This window comes from Lygodium microphyllum, chromosome 2 (genome assembly GCF_053477565.2).
Source record: "Lygodium microphyllum isolate KBCC chromosome 2, Lygodium_microphyllum_v1.1.10, whole genome shotgun sequence".
NCBI classification, from domain to species: domain Eukaryota; kingdom Viridiplantae; phylum Streptophyta; class Polypodiopsida; order Schizaeales; family Lygodiaceae; genus Lygodium; species Lygodium microphyllum.
Genome location: NC_141136.1, coordinates 125,987,942 through 126,008,452, shown reverse-complemented (window position 1 = coordinate 126,008,452; position 20,511 = coordinate 125,987,942). Strand labels below are relative to the sequence as shown.

The 20,511-nt window shown below is 38.5% G+C and overlaps 1 protein-coding gene across 3 annotated transcripts; it reads right to left on the bottom strand.

Annotated features, from left to right (window-relative positions):
* Positions 1-991: 991 nt before the first annotated feature.
* Positions 992-12,359, bottom strand: LOC148040289 (dihydroflavonol 4-reductase-like). 3 transcript variants are annotated; one of them, XM_087698129.1, is made up of 8 exons: positions 12,075-12,358; positions 11,617-11,789; positions 11,318-11,518; positions 5,588-5,747; positions 5,088-5,280; positions 4,787-4,986; positions 4,505-4,693; positions 994-1,411 (listed from the first exon to the last, which is right to left on the bottom strand). In XM_087698129.1, the coding sequence occupies exons 1-6, from the start codon at positions 12,190-12,192 to the stop codon at positions 4,839-4,841; spliced, it is 993 nt and encodes a 330-aa protein (XP_087554255.1). In that variant the 5' UTR covers positions 12,193-12,358; the 3' UTR covers positions 994-1,411; positions 4,505-4,693; positions 4,787-4,838. The 3 variants fall into 3 exon arrangements, with proteins under 3 accessions (XP_087554266.1, XP_087554255.1, XP_087554247.1); XM_087698140.1 differs by lacking the exon at positions 4,505-4,693 and having other exon boundaries at positions 992-1,411; positions 12,075-12,359; XM_087698121.1 differs by lacking the exon at positions 994-1,411 and having other exon boundaries at positions 3,178-4,693.
* Between the last annotated feature and the right edge of the window lie 8,152 nt (positions 12,360-20,511).

The following is a 20,511-nucleotide window of genomic DNA, read 5'->3' as shown; positions in this document are numbered from 1 at the left end:
TGTTCTGCTCCCTCCTTTGCTTCCCATGACATCATTGTCACTAATGGAATACTTCTACTATCTTTTGGAATCAATCACAAGTATGATGCACTCTCGAAGCTATTCTCAATTTCTTAAACACCACTCTTAGCTCATCTCATCCCTAGTGATTGGGACACAAAGCTTGGAGGCCTCTCATTGTGTCATTCACATTCTTACACACTCATCTTCATTGGGTATTCATTAGATCATGTGTTTGTACAATTTGTGTTCACTATATACTTTGTACAATGTGCATGAGAAAACCATTGTGCATACCTCTCCCATGACATGGATAGTACTTTAGAGTGTGAAAGCATATGAATAGTACTTTATAGAGTATGGAAGCATGCATAAGAAAACTGTCTTATACACCTCAAGAGCATAACAGAGAGAGAATCGAACACTAATTGAAATGGCAAAGACTATGTTAAAAGCTCGAAAGTTTCTTGGAACTTCATGGACTAAACTTTTTATAATGGGTGCTCATATCTCAAATAGGTGCCCTACATATGCTTTGCATGAGGTCTCCTTATGAGGTGCTTTCGGGAAAGAAACCAAATGTAACATACTTTAAGGTGTTTGGCAACAAAGCATATACATACATCCCATGTGAAATACCAATAGAAACATCAATCGTTTTTACACTTAAACTTCAAAAGATATGCCTCAAATCCTAACTTATATATTACAATGATGGTGAAAAGTTCATAGTGATTATCCTACATATAAATGTTCTTATTATACAAGTGACTATGACGATATTATCCATTAATGTGAAAGGATTTGAGCTCTAAGTTTGAAATGACATACTTAGGGCTTGTTACACCATTGTTTGGGGATTGAAGTCTAATAAGAGTTAAGAAAAAATATCTCTCTCAAAAGAAGTATACATGGAAGATCTTGCAAGCATTTAAAATGACAAAGTATAGGGAGATAGTTATACCTATAAACATCATCAATATAACACTATCCATGAGGAGTATAAGATAGCTTGTTTTACTACATGTAAAGTAGAATGGTTAAGGAGGGCCCTATGACATATGGGTGTAGGATGAAGATCCAATAGGGCTAAGATGTGACAACCAAAGCTATTGCCAAACATCCAATGTTCCATACACATAATAAACATATACAAATCCAATACCACTATATACATGATTTGATGAAGAATGGAATAATAGAGTTGGTTTACTATCTAATAAAGGAAAACAAAGTAAATATCTTCACCAAAGCTTTTTTACAAAGAATCTACTTGAATTTCATCTTCAAAGAATCAATCCAATGTAATTCATCTATGTGAGTGAACATTGAAGAGAATACTAAGTATACTCAATACCCAAGCCTCATAAGGTGCCACCAATGATCCATAGTACTCAATGTTGTAAGGCCCCTATTATGAAAAGAAGCCATATGTGAGTCTAGATATTAGTTGCACCCTAGCTTTTATGTTAAATGAGGTCTATGTGACTATATGGCAAAAAGGTGAAATTCATAAGTCTAACCTTTAGATTAGATATAGTTAAGCTTGTAACAACTTTAGACACAATGCATCAAGATGCAAGACGTGAGGGTTACTAAAACCACCCCTAGTTGAGGGCTCCAAGGGGAGCCAATAATCCCCTTAACAATGATCTAAGGGAATCACCACCAATCCAAGAGTGCAGAAAACTTAGTCATTAAAATGAACATATTGATTTACTTTGTAAAGCTAGCTTCAAAAGAAAGACACCTACTCAAGGAATCATATAAATTATGTTCTCACTTATTTGTGAATTACTATATCGTGTAGCGGCTCATAGATTATTTGAGAATTTGTCCTTAACTACTCAAGTTTAGACAACATAGTAAACTTAGTGATCAAAACAAACATATCAATATCATTAGTAAAGCATATACCTTCAAAATGAAGGTACATATGCAATGGATCATATAGAACATGTCCTCACTACTTGGTGGATCACACTATTGTATAGGAAATTATAGATTAATTAAGAATTTTCTCATTCTTCATATATATTATCATTGTGCCTTGGCATATTTTGTATCCATTCCCAAAAGGAACCATCATTGCTTTACTGTTTAGACTTATCAAAATAATTCTCTTAATAAGAATGCAAGCCATTCTTATCAAACTATATTTCATGAAAGTTTTAGCCCAATAAAAAAACTTTTTGAGGCTATTTTGATTAAAAGGATTTAAAGTGCTCAATTTTTCATAAAAATGATCTCAAAGAAAGGCTCAAAAAAAGTTACTTCCTAGCTTATTTTAAGCCCTTCTATCATTTGTCAACTACCAAATTGTGTTAGATTCTTAATACTTACTATTAAAGAGAGATTAAAATTTTTGTAGAGAATCCAAATTGCCACATAAGTGGTTTTTCTACTAGAAGACTAGTGTTAAATTTTAAGTTGACCCTCATCCGCTTGGTTAAATAAGTTTAAAAAAGTGTTCAAATAACGTCAAGGATACATTTGCCTCAAGCTAACATGCTCATGACTATGACCTTAAGTTTGCAACCTCACAAAAAATAAGGGTCACTACCTTGTGGTTTAATTTCCTAACACTTACATCAAATGCCTAAGGAATGGATTTCCACAAATGCTACTTTCTCAATCACAAAGGCATCAAAACCATCTTCATAAACTGTATTGATAGATACATTAAGGGTTGTAACACACCCAACCCTAGACTTTATGGGAGTGATAAAAGTAAAGTGAACATGGTGCAATTTTTTTTACCTCCTTAATAAAAATATGACTACATTAATTTTGAATGTCTAGTTAGACTTTAGGCATGACACTCCCCTAACCCGCTAGCTTTTGTGATCCATCTAACTACAACCTATCACTAGCAAAAACATATTCGTGATATGGAAACTTTCACATTCTTTGAAAAGTTGTTTTAATCTCTAATCATGGACTTAACTAGATTATGTTCTATGTCCCGTTGTGCTCCATCTTGAGAAATAGTTGATGATGAGGGAGACCTTCCATCAAATGCAACTCTCTTCAATCCTCCTCAAACTCCAAACTAGTAGCTCTCTCTTTGCCCAATAGTTTCAACTCTTTGCCAAGAACCTTGATAAGAGCAAACTCCATGTAATGCTTCATCTTAGCTAACCAAATCTATTGTAATCAAAGATAAGCTCCCTTAGACCACACCATAGCCTACTCAACTTTCTAGACAAATTACTTCAGAATACCTTCAAAGATGCAATACAATTTACCAGTGATCCATCACACAATAAATATAACTAAGCTTCTTCAAGTTTTCACTATCTTTTTCCTTACCTCCCTCTACAATGCAAGGACGACACCTAAGAGAAAGAGTTTAGCTTATCATCCTATCCACAAAGACATGGCATACTTATAATGTGTTAAATACTAGCTGAATCACGTTGTGAAATCATATTTCCAATCCATATGTTCGATCCTACAATTACTATATGAAATAGCCTATCTATGTTGTGGTTGGGGTGGGTTTTCTTTCTTTTTTGCGGGTGCGCCGGCCGAGGGGGGGGAGAGAGAATATTTGACCTCTCTCATCATCTAACAATTCGACTCCTTATCCATAATTTTCTGATCTCTTAGATAGAAATTCATTCACATCTACAAGTTTTCTGTGTTTTTTTTTTAACTAAGCTTCTCAAGTTTTCTCAATCTTTTTCATGGCCTCCCTTTCTCAACAGTCCTAACAACACTAGCCAAGCCAATCTAAGAGTGAAGCCCATGGAGGAATACCTCCGTCAATGAGTTCGCAACAACTTGATATCAGAGATCACAGTTTCGAAGGACTTATACTTGGAAGTGCTAGAGGGAAAATTGGCAATAGACATGGCTACAACTAACAGAGAGATTGAAGATAAAGTCCACGAAATAACAACCAAAGTCCAAGAGGTACAAAACAAGGGAGGCAGATAAGCAAGGTATGATAATCTTTTCCAATAGTTAATGAAATTGCTTGAAGATAGTATCACATGCACACCTAAGAGGCCTCTCTAACTAGTAGCAATGAAGAGACACAGGAGCTAGATGATGGAGGCTATCGAGTTTTGTTTAGAGCTGCAGGTTTGATTGGGTGGAATGCCTACTAATTAGTCACAATACCTGTGAGAACTGGCTCCAATTTTGCTCTGGTAAGATCAAAGGTATTCAATGGGTATGATGTCTACATCATAAAACTACCTTTCCCCTAAAGCAGTTCTTCCCCTAACACCTCCACACAAACCAACCGGAGGGACAGTTTGAGAAAATACTGGACAAATTGTGCACCTGGTTGGACAGTCTTGCTACTTAGCAGGTCCCTTTAAAGATTTGAATGAAACTCGTATGTGCAGTGTACATGCAATTTTCAGCATTGGCATTGAGTTAAGTGCAGTATGCATGCAATTTTCAGCATTGGCATTGAGTTAGCAGTGGAGTCGAATTTAGTTGCAGCAGCCTAATTTGAATGCCACGGACCCAAGGTTTAGAGAGCTCTCACTTCATTATAATCGTGCACGCTAATTGGGCAGAACTAGGAAACCCCTGTTTGGAAAAAGACTCCTTTTGGGGAACCCACATTTTGGCATAGGATGTAACGATACAACACATAAAAGTCTCAGCTTGTTCATTCCCCCACAGAAGCACTGATGTGGAGGATCCAACCAGCTTTCTCTGATGAGTCCTTTGGCTGCCAGAGTCGGATAATTTGGGGTTAGGTTGTAGGTGAAATTGTGCAGTAGAAAAACACAGTTACTATAGTAGAAAATTATGGCTACATTACCTCGGTCCATTTTCCCTCCAAATGCCCTCTCTCCTTGCAACATTAGCTTGGTTCATTTCCCCTCCAGAATCCCTTTCTCCTTGCAGCATTTGATTGCATCATTGTACATGTCTTCCAAGGTGAATTTAAACTTAAAACCAAGGTTCCTGAGCTTGGAAGAATCGAAGTAATGAAGGACAGGCTCTCCTAAATGTGAGAAGCTGTTACAAGTTGGAAAGACAGTTAGGTACTCTCAACACAAAACAGGAAAATTCAATTAGCCTTCCATGACAGATGCTTAATGGAAAATGGAGAAGCTTACTCAGTAGGTATGTTAAACTCTGGATGATTGGATGAAATGATGCTAGCCACCTCTTCAATTGAAGCATCCACTGCTGAACAGATGTAGCGACCCTTTGCTGATGTATTCTCAAACAGATAGATAAATGCTTCTACCACATCATCAGTGTGGACATATGATAGACGCCTGAGGAAAGCGACCTGGAATGGCTCACCTGCATCCAGTTTAGCAAGATGTCAAGTCAATGCAGCCACAAGAATGTGGCAGCACACTAACTCATACTGACTTGGTCAGAAGCTCATAAAATAATGTTGATATGTAACTTAAAAGAATCTAAAGCACTAGGCCTCAATAAAGCCCATGCTGTTCAATAAAAATCTTCACAGAAGATTGACCACAGTAAACCTTTCCAGTGCCTGCACGTGTGCATGCAAATGTTTGTACACAAAACCACCCAGTGTTTAGATTAACCTTTTTTGGTACTACACCGAGTCAATAGAACTAAAAATCAGCCTTCTTACCATTGATGAGAGCAAGGCAATCTTTCACACTGTTGGGAATCTTTGAGAGTAAAAAGGGACCATTTACTATTGTAGGATTCAGCACAACCAGATCAAGGTTGTTCTGTTCTGCAAATTCAACAGCAGCTTTTTCTCCAAGCGTCTTGGCCACAAAGTAAGGCTGCATGTAGGAAACACCAGTGAGGCTACACAAGCATGCAGGGGACTTTCTCATTTTTTCATCTAGCAGTTTGCATCTCATTGAAAGAGTGACCTATTGATAACCAAGGAGTGATTCCTTACGGTTCCATAACCTTTTTTTGCAAGACTAGCAATGTTAACTGTCATTCAGAAAGAATGGAAATCAAGAATAAACACGAGCAGCAAAAGAATTTGGACAAAAATCCACATTTAGTCACCGTATTAATCATCTTTGGACAATGTGAGTCTCTCCCAAAGAATCACCATAATTAATACAAATGGATGGTTCTTCCATGTGGGAAGAACAATTTAGGCAGCATAGCTCTTGAACTGCAAACTGTTTATCAATTGAATGAATCTGAGTTAACTAGATTTGAGTTCAAAAACTTGCTCAAAAGTTAAGACGGAACACACTTTCATAGTCATTGAATGACAAATCAATAAAACCTGGGCACCACCCTAGATAGTTCAGTGACTCATGTGCCTATAAATAGGGCATGGGCATTCATCCATCCACATTTCTCTCATGTTCTTCATGAATCATCAATCTCCTTCTTCACTGACTGCTGATCATCTTCATCTCTCGAACGCATCGTGGATGCTTCCCATAGGAGTGGCTCATGTGCTGCCTTCTAGAGCTGATCTGCTGCCATCTTGATTGAGCTGGCTGCTGCATAGCTTGTCACCCTATTAGGGGAGCTGCCCAACCTCAGGTTTTCAGCATGGTGACCTGTTCTACTGCTGTGTTTGCTGGTCTCACTCCTCCCTAGACTGGTACAGCAGATGATCTTCATCGTTATTGTGTGTTTCCTGCTGTAGCTGCCACCCCAACACCCAAACGACATTCCCAGCCATCAGCCACTATATGGAGGCTGCATTTGCAGCAGTTTCAAGCCGTCTACAGGCAAGCTACACACTCTTTACCAGCCCTATATCAGATAACTGCATTTTTGTGTTGTCTCCACTCTTGAAGGGCTGCCCATGTCTATAGCCACTTACACAAAGAGACCTTCACCGACATTCTTACATTTTCTTCTCCAATTGACTACCAGAAATCACCTCCACAAGAACCATTATCCTAGAGAGATTTCAATATATCCTTCCTCTTCAACAGCTCCTAAGGACTACATTTCACTCCTCTACAACTATCCTTCATCTTCAAGTGTCTACTTCAACATTCCACTGCCTGGAGGATTGTCTTTTGCTTCCTCCATAGAGCAGCTCCTTTCCTCGTCATCAACAACTCTGCACAAAAGACTACATTTCACTCCCTTTTCAGTGCAAATCCCTTCTAGCTGCTACCACCTAGTCAACCATGGCAATGCAATCATCTCCAAGCTCCACTCCATTGTATCAACATAATTGGATGTTCATCATTCTTCATTGATCTTCTTCTTTAGTGTTTCTAAGTTTCTTTGACTTAATGTTTGCCATACACACTATGTTTCTCTCTACAAACCCTACCATTTCTCAACATGGTATCACAGCAAAGGTGCTCCAAGAGCTAAAGATCCTCATTCTTTGTTGAGGTGAAGAAAGGCTACAAGATCAGCACTACATTATTTTAGAGATATCATTGTCCTCTTCTTTCCACCCTCCCTTCACAGGTTTGCCACACCAGTTTTATGGCTTCTCCAAAGATGGAAGCACAAACCACTAGGTGCTCCTACTACGGCAAGGCTCATCACTCCATTGCAAATTGTCGGCACTAACCCTTGTTGCATACCCCACCATAGCATATGCATCTACCTCCCAACACTCCTTGTGACACATCACCCTTGTGGGCGATAAATATCATTCTACATAGGCTATCAGAGTTTTATGTTCAAGGTATAAGACATATACTATGGCCACTAAGCCTTGGTGAGAAAAAGGAGGCTCTAAGATCTCACAAGGCAATAAACCCTCCTCGAGACCACCACAATGTGCTATGAAGGTTTTTCCCACATGCTTTCAAGTCCAATGGCTTCCACAACCCATGGCTCTATAGTTCACTCCATCAAGAGATAGAGGCTGTTGAATGACCCCTTTTCAACAATTCGTCCCTTGAGAGAGAAAGGTTGTTCAACTACTTTAGCTTCGCAATCCACTTCAATGAGAGAGAGAAACTATTGCCCACTCATGGATCCATAGGAGCTCCAAATTTCCTCTCCTCCCTCGTATGGATCCACAGATATCGACTCTAATGAGGGCATTGAGAAGATTCTTCGTGATACCCCTACCTCCAATCCCTTTTCTACTCAGTTTCAAGAGGCCACCTCTGGGATCCATTTGGCCTCTATTCCATTGCAATCTCAAATACCTTCTTTGAGAACACCGACAATCCTTCCTTTGTCATTAGACACTCCAAAGGCCTTCCCCTATCTTTGTCAAAGGAGGATTCAAAGGGGCTTTAGAAGGGGATCTTGTTTCTCCATTTTCAAAGAAGTCACTACTAATCATGCAGTCCTTCACACACCTTGGCGAAAGGCTTTTGCATTCTTCATCCTCCCTTGGATGGGATGATCGACATCGAGTTGCCATCTCACCTATTGATACTCAAGTTCTACAAGTTCTACCTAGGTTGGCACCTTAGATGTTTCAACAATGACTTGCTAGCCATGCCTTTACATTCTTAGCAACATGGAGACATAGAGCTAGTGACATCTCTCCCGAGGTTGAGTTTCAAGTACCATTGGCACACCTTGTCTATTGTTATTTCTTACATGTGTCCTTTCAAGTGGAATACCTAGATTACAAGGTGGATAATGTCTCTTTCGCACCACCTAGGGCACCTTTTTGAGCTTGAAAGGGAATATTGAGATACCAAAGTCATTAAGTGCATTGTATTTTTTGCTCCTCCTAGGACACCTTTTTGGGCTTGAGAGTGTTGAGATATCAAAGTCATTAAGTGCACTGTATTCCATTAATTCCTATTTTGGTTTTCATTTACACCCCCAAAAAGACTTTATTTGTATCATTAATTAGTGTTTGGGCACCACCCAAGAGAGTCAATGCACTACCCTAAACAATCTAGTGATGCATGTGCCTATCAATAGAACATGGGCATTCATCCATCCACACTTCACCCTCTCATTCTTCAATTAGTCTCCCTCTTCATCGATTGTCGATTACCTTCACCTCTCCGAAGCGTGGTGGATGCTTCCCATGAGTGACTCATGTGTTCCCTTCTAGAGCTGATATGCTCTACTACCTTGATTTAGCTAGCTACCACCCTACAACCCTATTTGAGAAGCTGCCCAGCCTATGTTTTCAACCTAGCAACCTATTCTTCATCATTTCCATTGTTTTATTTGCTGGTTTCACTCCCCCCTAGATGGATACAACAAATCATCTACATCGTTATTATCAATTTCCAACTCCTACTATCACCCCAATACCTAAGCAACAATTCCCAACCCATCAATAGCTTTATGAAGGCTGCATTTGCAGTAGATTTAGACGTCTACAATAAGTTATACCCTCTTTAACATCCCTTATTTTCTCCACTCTTGAAGGGCTCCTCAATAACTACTTGTTTGCAACCTTATACACTAAGAGATCTTTACCAACGTTCTTGTGTTTTCTTCTCCAATTGGCTGCCCAGCAATCACCTTGATAGCAACCATCATCCCAAAAAGATTTCAGCATACTATTCATCTCTGACAACTCCTGAGGACCATGTTTTGCTCCCTCTACCACTATCTATCTTCCAGTGTCTACTTTGAGATCCCACTCCTTGGAGGACTATATTCCGTACCCACCATAAAGCATCTCATTTTCTCATCATTGGAACCTCTACTTGAAGGATTGTGTTTTGCTCCCTTCTAAGTGCAAATAGTGCTACTACCTCATCAACCAAGATAGTGCAATCATCTCTGAGCTTCACTTCATTTTGTATCGACACGATTCATTGTTTATAATTTTCCATCCATCTCCTTCAATGGTTCTAAGTTCCTTTGTCTCAGTATTAGTCATATACTCTATGTTTCTCCCTATAAACCGTACCATTTCTCAAAAATAGTATCAAAGCATACCATTTGGTCTCTCAATATCTATAATGGTGCCATTAAGGCCATCTACTTGAGGAGCTTATTGGCTAAACTCTAGTTTTCATGTAGCATTCCAATTTTGTGATCTACTACAATAACCAATTAGGATAGCAATTTCTAACAACCCAATCATAAGTCTGAAGAGAAGGCACATAACAGTGCACTAGCATTTTACTAAGAGCTAGATACCATTTATCTAGAGTTTGTGCCATCCTTTGACAACTTCACTGACATCCTAACCAAACCGATCATCTACTTAGTCCTTCATTATCTACTTCCACAAATCAAAGTGGGTGTTCCATTACCTTCAATATAAGCATGATGGGGAGAAGACTTCCATAGCTTCCCTTCCACCATCTAATAAGAGAGATTTCCATAGCTTCCCTTCCACCAACTAATAAAAGAGGGCAAATCCTTCTCTCAGTACTTACAAGATTTTGGTCACCATTCATTCAGCTACTTATGTGCTTTGTATAAATATCTACATGTGCTTTTGATAATCATACTTGGAAAAGGATGCTTAGACAACTCTACATTCCCGAGGTCACTGTCCAAATGGCATCGTTGCATAAGCATTCTCTTTGAGCATGAAACTTGGCATTACCCCTTCCATGAACCTTGCATTGGCATTGTGTTTTTGTGAATGAAATGCTTTGAATGAGAGAAAGAAAACTCCTTGCATATGTACATACTATCCTCTTACTTTTCCGTAGTATGATTGACCTTGGATACACAATATTCACAACATCTCACATAGTGATCTCCATGGCAATGTATTATAGCAATATGCAATACATACCTCTATATCCTCTTTGTAATAGACACCCTTGGGGGGTAGCTGTGAGTGCACTGTCTATCTTGTAATGTTGAAGCCTAGCATCCTTTTTTTCCATGGGTACAATTTTAAGAGGAGTTTTGTTTTTCTTTTTGGGCGCACGGGAAGGGGGGGGGGGAGGGGGGGGGGGGGGGGGGGGGGGGAATGCGCAGGGGCGGGGGCAGGGGCGGGGACAGCACTTCGAAGCACTTTTACAGATTCTAATAGGCCATTGGACAGCCAACAAGCACACTTTATCCAATGCCTTGTCCTCTAAGGGATGGCTCTTTGGACTCTTGAGGGAAGATAACCATCACCTTTGTAGCCTTGGTAGTTTCTCATGCAACCACTGTGCACCCATCAACCAATGCCCTGGCTGCATTGCTGTGGAAACTCTTGGGTTAATTCAGAGCGAGCTATGCTTGCAATCCCTCCTAGTTCCAAATTTGGGCTTGAAAGGGACTGTTAAGCTTAAAAATGCGCATTAACATTGACATCTCAATCAGCTCATTTTAAACAGCTCTAAATCTCAAAATGCTACAGAGTTCTTGTGTCCCATAAGCAAACCCACAGACTTTGGTTGGTTCCTCAGCTATAAATGTATGGGTTGCATGGAGGTTGAACATATTAATTCAGTCAAGCAAATTATTTTGTGTTTGTCCTGCTCTAATGGACAGTTTACATATCCATTTAATTATCACTTACCCATCCAGGAAGGTTACTTTTTATGCAATGATCTACGTCGGTCCAGCACGACTCATCAAAAACTTTGTTGGGGACCTCTGGACCTGAGAAGCGAATAGCTGCAGCAGAAGAAGCATGCACAATGCGTTTCGCAGAAGGAGATTTAGTGCATGCCTTGAGGACCCTCAACGTGCCTTGGACACTAGGATCAATAACATCCCGCTGTAACAACAGGAAAAACCACAATAGATGTAAGTGAAATGAAACAACAGCAAATAGAACAGCTCGGTCCTAATACATTCATGTGGATCTAAGCCAACCTGTGGGTCTTCTAAGAAGAAGTTGGTTGGACATGCGAGATGAAATACACCGTCACATCCATGCACAGCTGCATCATAGTCGCCTTCTACTCGAAGGTCAGCCTGGAGTATCTCCAAATTTGAAGCTAATGTCGGGGGCAGACACAGAAGAGGGGCGAGATCCTCTTTGTTTTCTGCAAGGAGTGCCACAAAGTGCGCGATTAACACACACGCTCTCTCTCTCTCTCTCTCTCTCTCTCTCTCTCTCTCTCTCTCTCTCTCTCTCTCTCTCTCTCGATTGAATATATTTGTCTGGGACTGTTCGTAGCCTCGCTCCAACAAGTCGCATCGCAGGCCATCAGCCCCACCCCCCCCCCTTCTCTCTCTCTCTCTCTCTCTCTCTCTCTCTCTCTCTCTCTCTCTCTCTCTCTCTCTCTCTCTCTCTCTCTCTCTCATTTTTTTGGTGATAGATTACATACCTTTGTCTAGGACTGCAGCCCTCACACGGTAGCCTCGCTCCAGCAGTCTCATCACAAGCCATGAGCCAAGGTGGCCTGTGGAGCCTGTAACCAGAACAGTACCCGAGAAAGGCGCCATAATCCTTCAGCAAAGCAGACCAAAGGATCTCGCTCCTCGAGCTCGTCCTGGTGTTGTGCCTCCATTTCCATATCATACCACGTGGAGCCCGACACGAGCTGCCTGTGCTTGGGGCGTGCAGTTTCTTTGGCCCGAGAAGGTGGGAGGATCCTGCCTGCCTTCCCCACCAACAGTTTGGAATCTGGATGTACGATCTGTTCTGGTCCTGCCCTTTTTTAGCACGGGAGTGTTCAATGGACGGTGTAAAAAGCCAGGTTCGACCCCCGCGGATGGACGGTATACTTTAAGCTTTACTTATTTATATATGGCACTGTGAAGGTCTCTAATAACCTGCCATCAATGGTATCGCTTTTTCTTCTATTAATGTTGAAAGGCCAAAAGTTCGTGCAAGTTTCAATTTTTAGAATATCACTTTTGCCTTCATGGATGATAAGCTTTTTATTACGGGTATTTTTCTCACCCACAAATAGTGAACAAAATTGTGTAAATCGTTTGTTGGGGGAAAAAAAAAAAGAGAGAAAGCATGAATGTCTCTTTATCTCTTCCTCTACTTCTCTGTGTTAATAGGCATTGTCCATAGCATGAGAGAGAGAATAGCAACCTGCGTGTTTTTGTAGCCATCTTCTATTTGTGGAGAGAGAGATAGAGAGAGAAGCTGGCAACCCCTACATTTCAAAGCTAGCAACCCTTGCATTTTGTGAGATGAGAGAGAGAGAGAAAACTATCAACTATCTGTTGTTAATTTGATACTAGGCACTCCATGCCTAGATTCTCCTATGTTCTCTTGATGCTTCGCACTTGTATTGGAGAACATTGTTCAAATTCATCACATTAATTTAACTTATGTATATACTTGTACACAAATATGTAACCAATATCCCTACATATAGTGATAATAAATTATCATAAATAGATTAGTACATGATACAATTATGTGTATCTCAATCACATGAAAGGATGAATGAAAAAGAACATGTACATATTTCAAAGCCAATAGAATCATTGTCTAATCCTATCTCTACCATTGAAAATTGAAAGCTAATGATTGCTTACATAAATTTGACTTACACATATATTCGAGCAATCAAAAAAGAAGAATGGTGAAAAAAGTATGCATATTTGAGAAATAGAGTTCTATTGTCTTTAATCAATCCTAAATAATTTATTGGAAAGATAGCTTTATTTTTCTACTTGACTTATTAATATTTGGCATAGTTCGCATAACATATAAGGGTGATGCTTTGCCATATCCCTCCCAAACTATGTTGCAACATGTGGCCTATCAGCATTCCTTTCCACACAATTGGAAACATGAACATAAATATCATATATTTCTAACACAACTCAAAACATAAACATAATATATCTTTAACAAAGAATTTTTTTAAAGTAAAGTCCCACAGTTGGAAAACTAAAGTACTTGGAAGATTGGCTTGATAGAGAGAACAAAAGTGTACCAGCTAATAACCATTGGTAATTTACAGCATATTTTAAAACTAATTCAATTGATTTTACCTATGTTACAAAAGATATATTGTCAAATACTAATTAGATTTACTTTATCTACTTTATGTGATAAATATATAAAGTATACTTTATGTGAGTGATACATACATACATACATACATACATACATATATATACACATGTGTGTAGGAGAGAGATTAAATTTTATATATAATTATATTATGTTTTGTGTAGTACTACTATGATTAGTGAAAGAGAATTGGATAATGATTAGCATAGGTGTTCAGAAGGAGAGGTAATTGAACAATCTTAATGCAATATCCTTGATAAAAGAACTCAAAATGAAAAAAGCCTGAATGCTCAATCATGATAATATGTATTGCAGAGAATAAGCGAACATCTATAAAAATATAAGTAATAGCTACATGCTCAAGATGAAGTTCATATTGAGGCAAAGTATAATAAATAGAGTAGATTGTCGGAATAGGATCTACAGAGAGACAGAGGCATACCAAGGGACTTACTCTGTGTATGAGCTCATGGGTAGATAGCCTAATGAAGAAGCCTTTTGTTTCCAATAGCTTTAGATGCTTTTCGTTTTAAATAGGTGGCGTCATGGTTGAGGTCACTTTTAATGGTGAAGGGTATGAATTCAATAAAAACAAGGAAGCTTTGGGTGGATTTTTTAATCACCAAATTTTCTCGTTAGGATGAAGGATAATTATGTTCAGTACTAGAAAAAATGCCACTTGCGATTCTATAGAGTTCCTCATACAACCATTATCTTGTTTTTTACAAAGGACCTCTGCCTAGCCAAGATCACTAGCATCTATACAAATAATTAGGGATTTTCTAGTAGGTAGTTGGAGTGAAGGTAGATCTTGGATTAGGTATTTAAGCCCATGCATAGCAAGTTTTTAAGGCTCACCATAGTGGAAATTGGCCTTTGGAAGTAGAGGATAAAGAAGAGAAGTATACTAGATCATGTAAGGCACAAATCTACTAATCCAATTTAAATGGCCAAGAAATGGTTAAACTTGGGTTATAGAATGCAAGGTATATGGAGAGGCTTTTAAGGCTTTCAAAACATGATCTTGTAGCACAATTTTACCATTAGTGTTTTGCAAGCCTAAAAAATCCACAATAAGGGTGAAGAGGGTGAATTTGGAAGGGGAGAGAACCATGTATGCTTCTTCAGTTTAGGAAAGAGAGAGTTGAAGGTGCTTGATGTGTTACTCCTCAATGTTTAAAAATACTAATAAGTCATCAATGTACACAATGACAAAAGGTAAGTCAGCAAAAGTAGAATCAATCCATTCCTAAAACTTTGTAGGAGCAGTTTTGATTCCAAATGATAAAAATGCCACTTGATAATGACCATATGGAATACAAAAGGCAGTCTTACATCAATCTTGTGGGACTATAGGCAATTGCTAGAAGCCTAATTTTAAGCCAAACTTATTGAAAAGTTGGGCACCTCCAAGTCTCTTAAGAAGCATGTCTTGTAGGGGCAATGGATAGCCATGTCTAATCAGATACTTGCAAAGGGCCTTGTAATTGGTAAGCTACCTTTTGCCCCATTTTTGTTCACTATGCTTATTAACATAAAAAGCATGACAAGACTAGGGAGAGGATGTTGATTCAATAAGACCTTTGTATAATAGCTTTTGGATTTCTTGTTGGCATAGTGCCAGGTGTTCAGTCCTCATACATGGATGGGATGCTTTAGTAGGAATAGCATCATCCTTCATAGGGAGTGTAATAGAGAACCAAGCATGTTTTTATTTAAACAAGGTTGGATCTTCAGAATAGAATTGAGCTACTTTACTTCAAGTTGGGAGATATTGTGTTGTATTTAACCAATTCGTTTTTGAATCGTATCATGAAAACAAAGCAAGCGACCTTTGGAAGGAGAGGAAGAGTTTAGATCAAATGGAAAACATCTATGTAGAAAGTGAAGGGCACCATATGTTTGAGTATATATGTGCCAATAATAAGATCATAGTGCATGCCAACAAGCATTACTTGTATCTCAATAAGTAGTTTTATATCCCCAACTTAAAGCCAAGTCTTGACTTTGGTGGTAATAGGGGATTTTTTAATTATTCAAGAGCTCTACTAGAATAGGAGCTCTTTTTTGCCAACTTGCATAAAGGAGTAATTCTTTTGGGGCAATAATCATTGTAGAGCCTATATCAAGAAGAGCATCAACAAATATCTCAAAAGGGTTTATTTTCCCTTTTCTTTGTCTTTGGCAATGACTGGTATTAACTCCTTGGTGTGGGTTATCTCTTGTTGAATGGAAGTATGTATGATGGAAAGATCTTCTTTGTACTGCTTCAAATTTTAATGTAGTATAGTCAATAAAGATTGGAGAGTGACAATGACTTGCCTGATTTTTAAGGTGATTTATTGGAGATCACTTCTAATAATCTGCAGCTATCTTTGACTTAGCATCATTGCAGAAGATTCTGGTCTAGTCATCTCCTTTTAGAATTGGGGAGAGATTGTCTCTTCTAAGAGTATTCCTACTCAATGTTCCCAAGACTACTTTGTGGTTTTGGCAGATGATAGGGTGTTTGTAATAATTCCTCTTGTATTCTATCTCTTTTTTGCCTTCTGTTTTGCTAATGTTCAGATAGGAATGAAGTATGGTCATTGGATAAAGTGTTTGATTCTTTTGATGTCCTCAAGCTATTTAAATCTACCCCCACTTTGCATAATGAAAATATGTTATTGGCACTCCTTTCACAACTAAATCCATCCGTAATGAACCAAGAGCCTTCTAGGTGCAATCAACTTTGCCTATTCAACATAATTTTATTAGGCTTGCATATTCTCACAAGTTTGTGGATGAAAAAATATGTGCACACATTGCAAGAGACTCATTACTCCCACAAGTGGTGGTACTAGAACTATCAAAGCTTAAGATTTCCATCCATGAGAGTTCTCTCATAATGACTCTTGCTACAAAGTTGCCCCATTCCTTTGCCCACTCAATGGTAATTGGACTACAAAATAGGAGGCCCTAAATTGATCATGTCTCTCCCTTCACCAACTCTAGGAACAAGTTGATTAGATTAATCAAAATATGCACTCTCTCAATACCCATCTCGGTACTATGAAGCCTCTCTCAAACCCATGGAATTCTCTAAACTCCGAATTCTATCCACCCAGCTTTCCACCACAACTACTTCCTCTTCTACGAAAGTTCACCCTACTAGAATTGATAAGGGGTGGGAATTCCACCTACCTAACCTCTCCAAAATCAATGCTCTTTTAGTTGAAAACCTCTAACTCCTTCATCCTCTACCATGAGTGATCTCATGTATTGGGAATTTGAAATGGAATTTGAGAAAGATGATGAGGATGAGAAAGAAGAGGAAGACAACATCCAAGCTATACCAACTCTTAATGCTACTGCAACCATCAATGAACATATTGCCTCCAATGCTACTCCACCATAGGACATCCTTGAATATACCCCTAATATACCACAACCTATCCTCGGCGAATAGAGGACCTTCACTTAAATGATGCAGAATTTTTCCATGTGCATTGCCTGTAAAGAAGAAATTTTATTAGAAAGATTTAGATTTCACTAGTATGCCATTGAAAATTCCCTTATGGAGGGAAACTTTTTGGCATCTAGATGATACTAAAGAGAATTACTGTGAACTTGCCAATGGCTTTAAAGACATCTATGGAGGCTATTTGGACTCTTCAGATGAAGAATCTAGGCTGGATGATCTTGCTAGTAGACTCCTCTCAATGATGAAGATGATGATGACTCCTCACAAGATAGTATTGAGCTTCAAGTAGTTCCCATATCTATTTATATAAATGCTAACTCTATTACTAATGTGTTTGATCAATAAAAATATGACTCCAATTTCTTCTCGTTGAGCTTGATGCAATTGAACCAAGTACCTTAATGCACATAGGGTAAAAGAGGAAGCTTCAATCTCAACATTAAAGGAATTAAGTTGCCTAGCCAAGTAAAAAATTTTCCCATCTCGAATTTTGATGGTAAATCCCAGAAAGAGATTAAAATTATCATGTGTATGATGTATGCCTACCTCTCTCAAAATCTTCTTAATAAGCTTGATATGAACAAAATTGACCTCATTAATGCTCTCACTTATGGGTTTGTGGGTATGCTCCAACTTTGGTGAAAAAGCATTTCCTTAGATCTCAAATGAAAAATTACCAATAATATTGCTTGCGTTTTTCCCTTTTTTGAACTTCTCCTTAGGGAATTCGTTGGTAACAAATATGATGATAAAATTGAAGCTAAATAAGCATTCCAAAGTGCTTAGCTCTATAATCTCAAAAAATACTAAGAATACCTAATTTTCACAAGAGACATGTTGTATGAATGCCAAGGTACACATGATACCACACTTAAAGAGCATTTTGTGAATTCATTCCCAAATTCTTTACTTGCAAGATGAATGAAGAAGGTTATGACTTCTTTGCCAGTTTTGGTTAGCTTAGTTAGATTAAGGTGATCAAGGATATTTGCAATCAACAAAAGGGGGACCTAGTTCCATCACCAAATCCTCAATTCCATTTGTAAGTATGAACTAAAATTTCAAAAAGATTTTGGTTGCTAAAGATATCATCATCACTCTTATCCACATTCTTATGCCTATTATAGACACCATTACATAAGAAGAAGCCAATGGATTGAAAAACTCGCTCCAAGAAAAAGATGAAACTAAAATGCTATATTTGTGGAAGCTCTCACCATCTAGCCAACCAATGCCCTCATCCCGCTAAAAGAAACTCAATGCTCATCAAGTTTGGAAATCTAAAAGGCCTCTTTCTCACTCCTTTGAGACTGAGAGACCAACCACTCCTCTAAGGATACTTCTTATGATTCAAATTCTAAATGAGTCTTCTTATTCTTCTCTTGACAAATATAATCTCAATGCCTACAGTTTCTTTCACCTCAAACAAGGTCTTGGTTTCTCCTCTTCCTTTTTTGGTCTAGGTGCATCAACTTCACTCTAAAGAAAAGATTTGACCCTCCCTGGACCTTTTAGCTTTACACCACAATCATAAGAAACATCAGACGCTTTATCTTGTGACCATATTTCATCCCTCTTTGAACACTAGCAAAACAGAGGGCAACAAAAATAAAAAATAGAAGAAAAATGATTGCAAATGCCCTATGATCTGTCAAAACCACAAAGTAGACTTGGAACATTGAGGAGGAATCTAGAAGAGGAAATCAATTTCTCTCCCTAGTTATAAATGAGATGACTAGACCACAATCTTTTGCAATGATGCTAAGTCACAGATAGCTCTAGATTGTCAAAAGTGATCTCCAACAAATCACCTTAGAAATCATGTAAGTTATTGTCACCCTCCAATCCTTAGGGACTATACTGCATTAGAATTTGAAGCAATACATAAATATACCTCCATTCAACATGAGAAAACCCACACCGAGGAGTCAGTACCAGCCATCCCCAAAGTAAAAGCCACACCAAGGAGTTAGTACCAGCCATCCCCAAAGTAAAAGAAAAGGGTAAAGAATCCCTTTCCTCCCTCAAAATCAATGCATTGAACAACAATGGTCCAATCCGAGCTGTGCTGGTGATCCTCAAGATTCTAGATACTTGAAGATTTTTGCCGATGCATTTATTGATACAGGCTCTACAATGACTATTGCCCCAAAAGAATTATTCCCTCATGCAAGTTGGTAGAAAATAGCTCCTATCCTAGTAGACCTCTCAAATAATTAAAAAAATCCCTATAACCACCAAAGTCAAGACTTGGCTACACCTTGGGGATATAAAAGTCCCTATTGAGATACAATTAATGCTTGGCCTATGCCATGATCTTATTATTGGCACTAATATACTCAAACATATGGTGCCCTTCAGTATCTACACATATGACCTATGCTAACAAAGGAATCACTCTTCCTTTCCTTCCAAAGATCACTCCCTTTGTTTTCATGATAAAGTGCCTAATCATCTCCAAATCTTGTTTAAAAAAGAATTGGCCAAATATAGCACAAATATCCTCCAACTTGAAGAAAAGGTAGTAGTTCAATTTTGTTCTAAAGATTCAACCTTGTTTTAAGAAAAACATGCCCAATTCTCTATTACACTCCCTATGAAGGATGATGATGTTCCTACTAAAGCATCCCATGTAGGTATGAAGGTTGAAGACTTGGCATTATGCTAACAAGAAATCAAGAAGCTACTACACAAAGGTCTTATTGAACCAACATCCTCTCCTTTAGGCATGCTTTTATGTTAATAAGCATAGTGAACAAAATGCGGAAAAAAGCAACTTGTCATCAATTACAAGTGTAACTGGATCCAAGCCCAAGTTGTGGTCACCAGGTGTAATTAGGTTGCACCAACTCTATAGAATGGTAGAGCTCTAAAATGCTACAATACCTAACAAAAAAGGAATGCTCCTATATTGAAATAGCACAATTGGCGTAGTGTATACAAAACATCATGGTCTCTTAATGAGACAATCATAAGCACAGACAAGACTCGGGCATTGGAATATATTCCAAGGTGTGTCACCACTCAAAGAAATACAAAGCACAAGCTAGATAACCATGGCTGCCATTGCAGTGCTACAATGAAAAATAAATGTGAAGGTATGGAGTTGTGTATACGAGGGTCAATTGGCTCTATACTCATGCCAATAAATAGCCAAGGGTAACCCTCATCACTTTCTTTCTTTTTCTTTTATAGCCTTTGGTACTTGTGCTATCTTAAAGTCCTTCTGCTATTATCTTTGATTAGACTGCCACCTTTCATTATTACTATGCTATTGTCATCACATTGATTACTACTTTTAGTTGCCAATCTACCCGTC

Excerpts from the sequence above, each read along its gene's own strand:
- LOC148040289 (XM_087698140.1), bottom strand. The coding sequence starts at position 12,192 with ATGGCGCCTTTCTCGGGTACTGTTCTGGTTACAGGCTCCACAGGCCAC. Across the intron at positions 11,790-12,074 it reads GGCTGCAGTCCTAGACAAAG|AAAACAAAGAGGATCTCGCC; the intron begins GTATGTAATCTA and ends CACTCCTTGCAG. Across the intron at positions 4,987-5,087 it reads GAGTTTAACATACCTACTGA|CTTCTCACATTTAGGAGAGC; the intron begins GTAAGCTTCTCC and ends AACTTGTAACAG.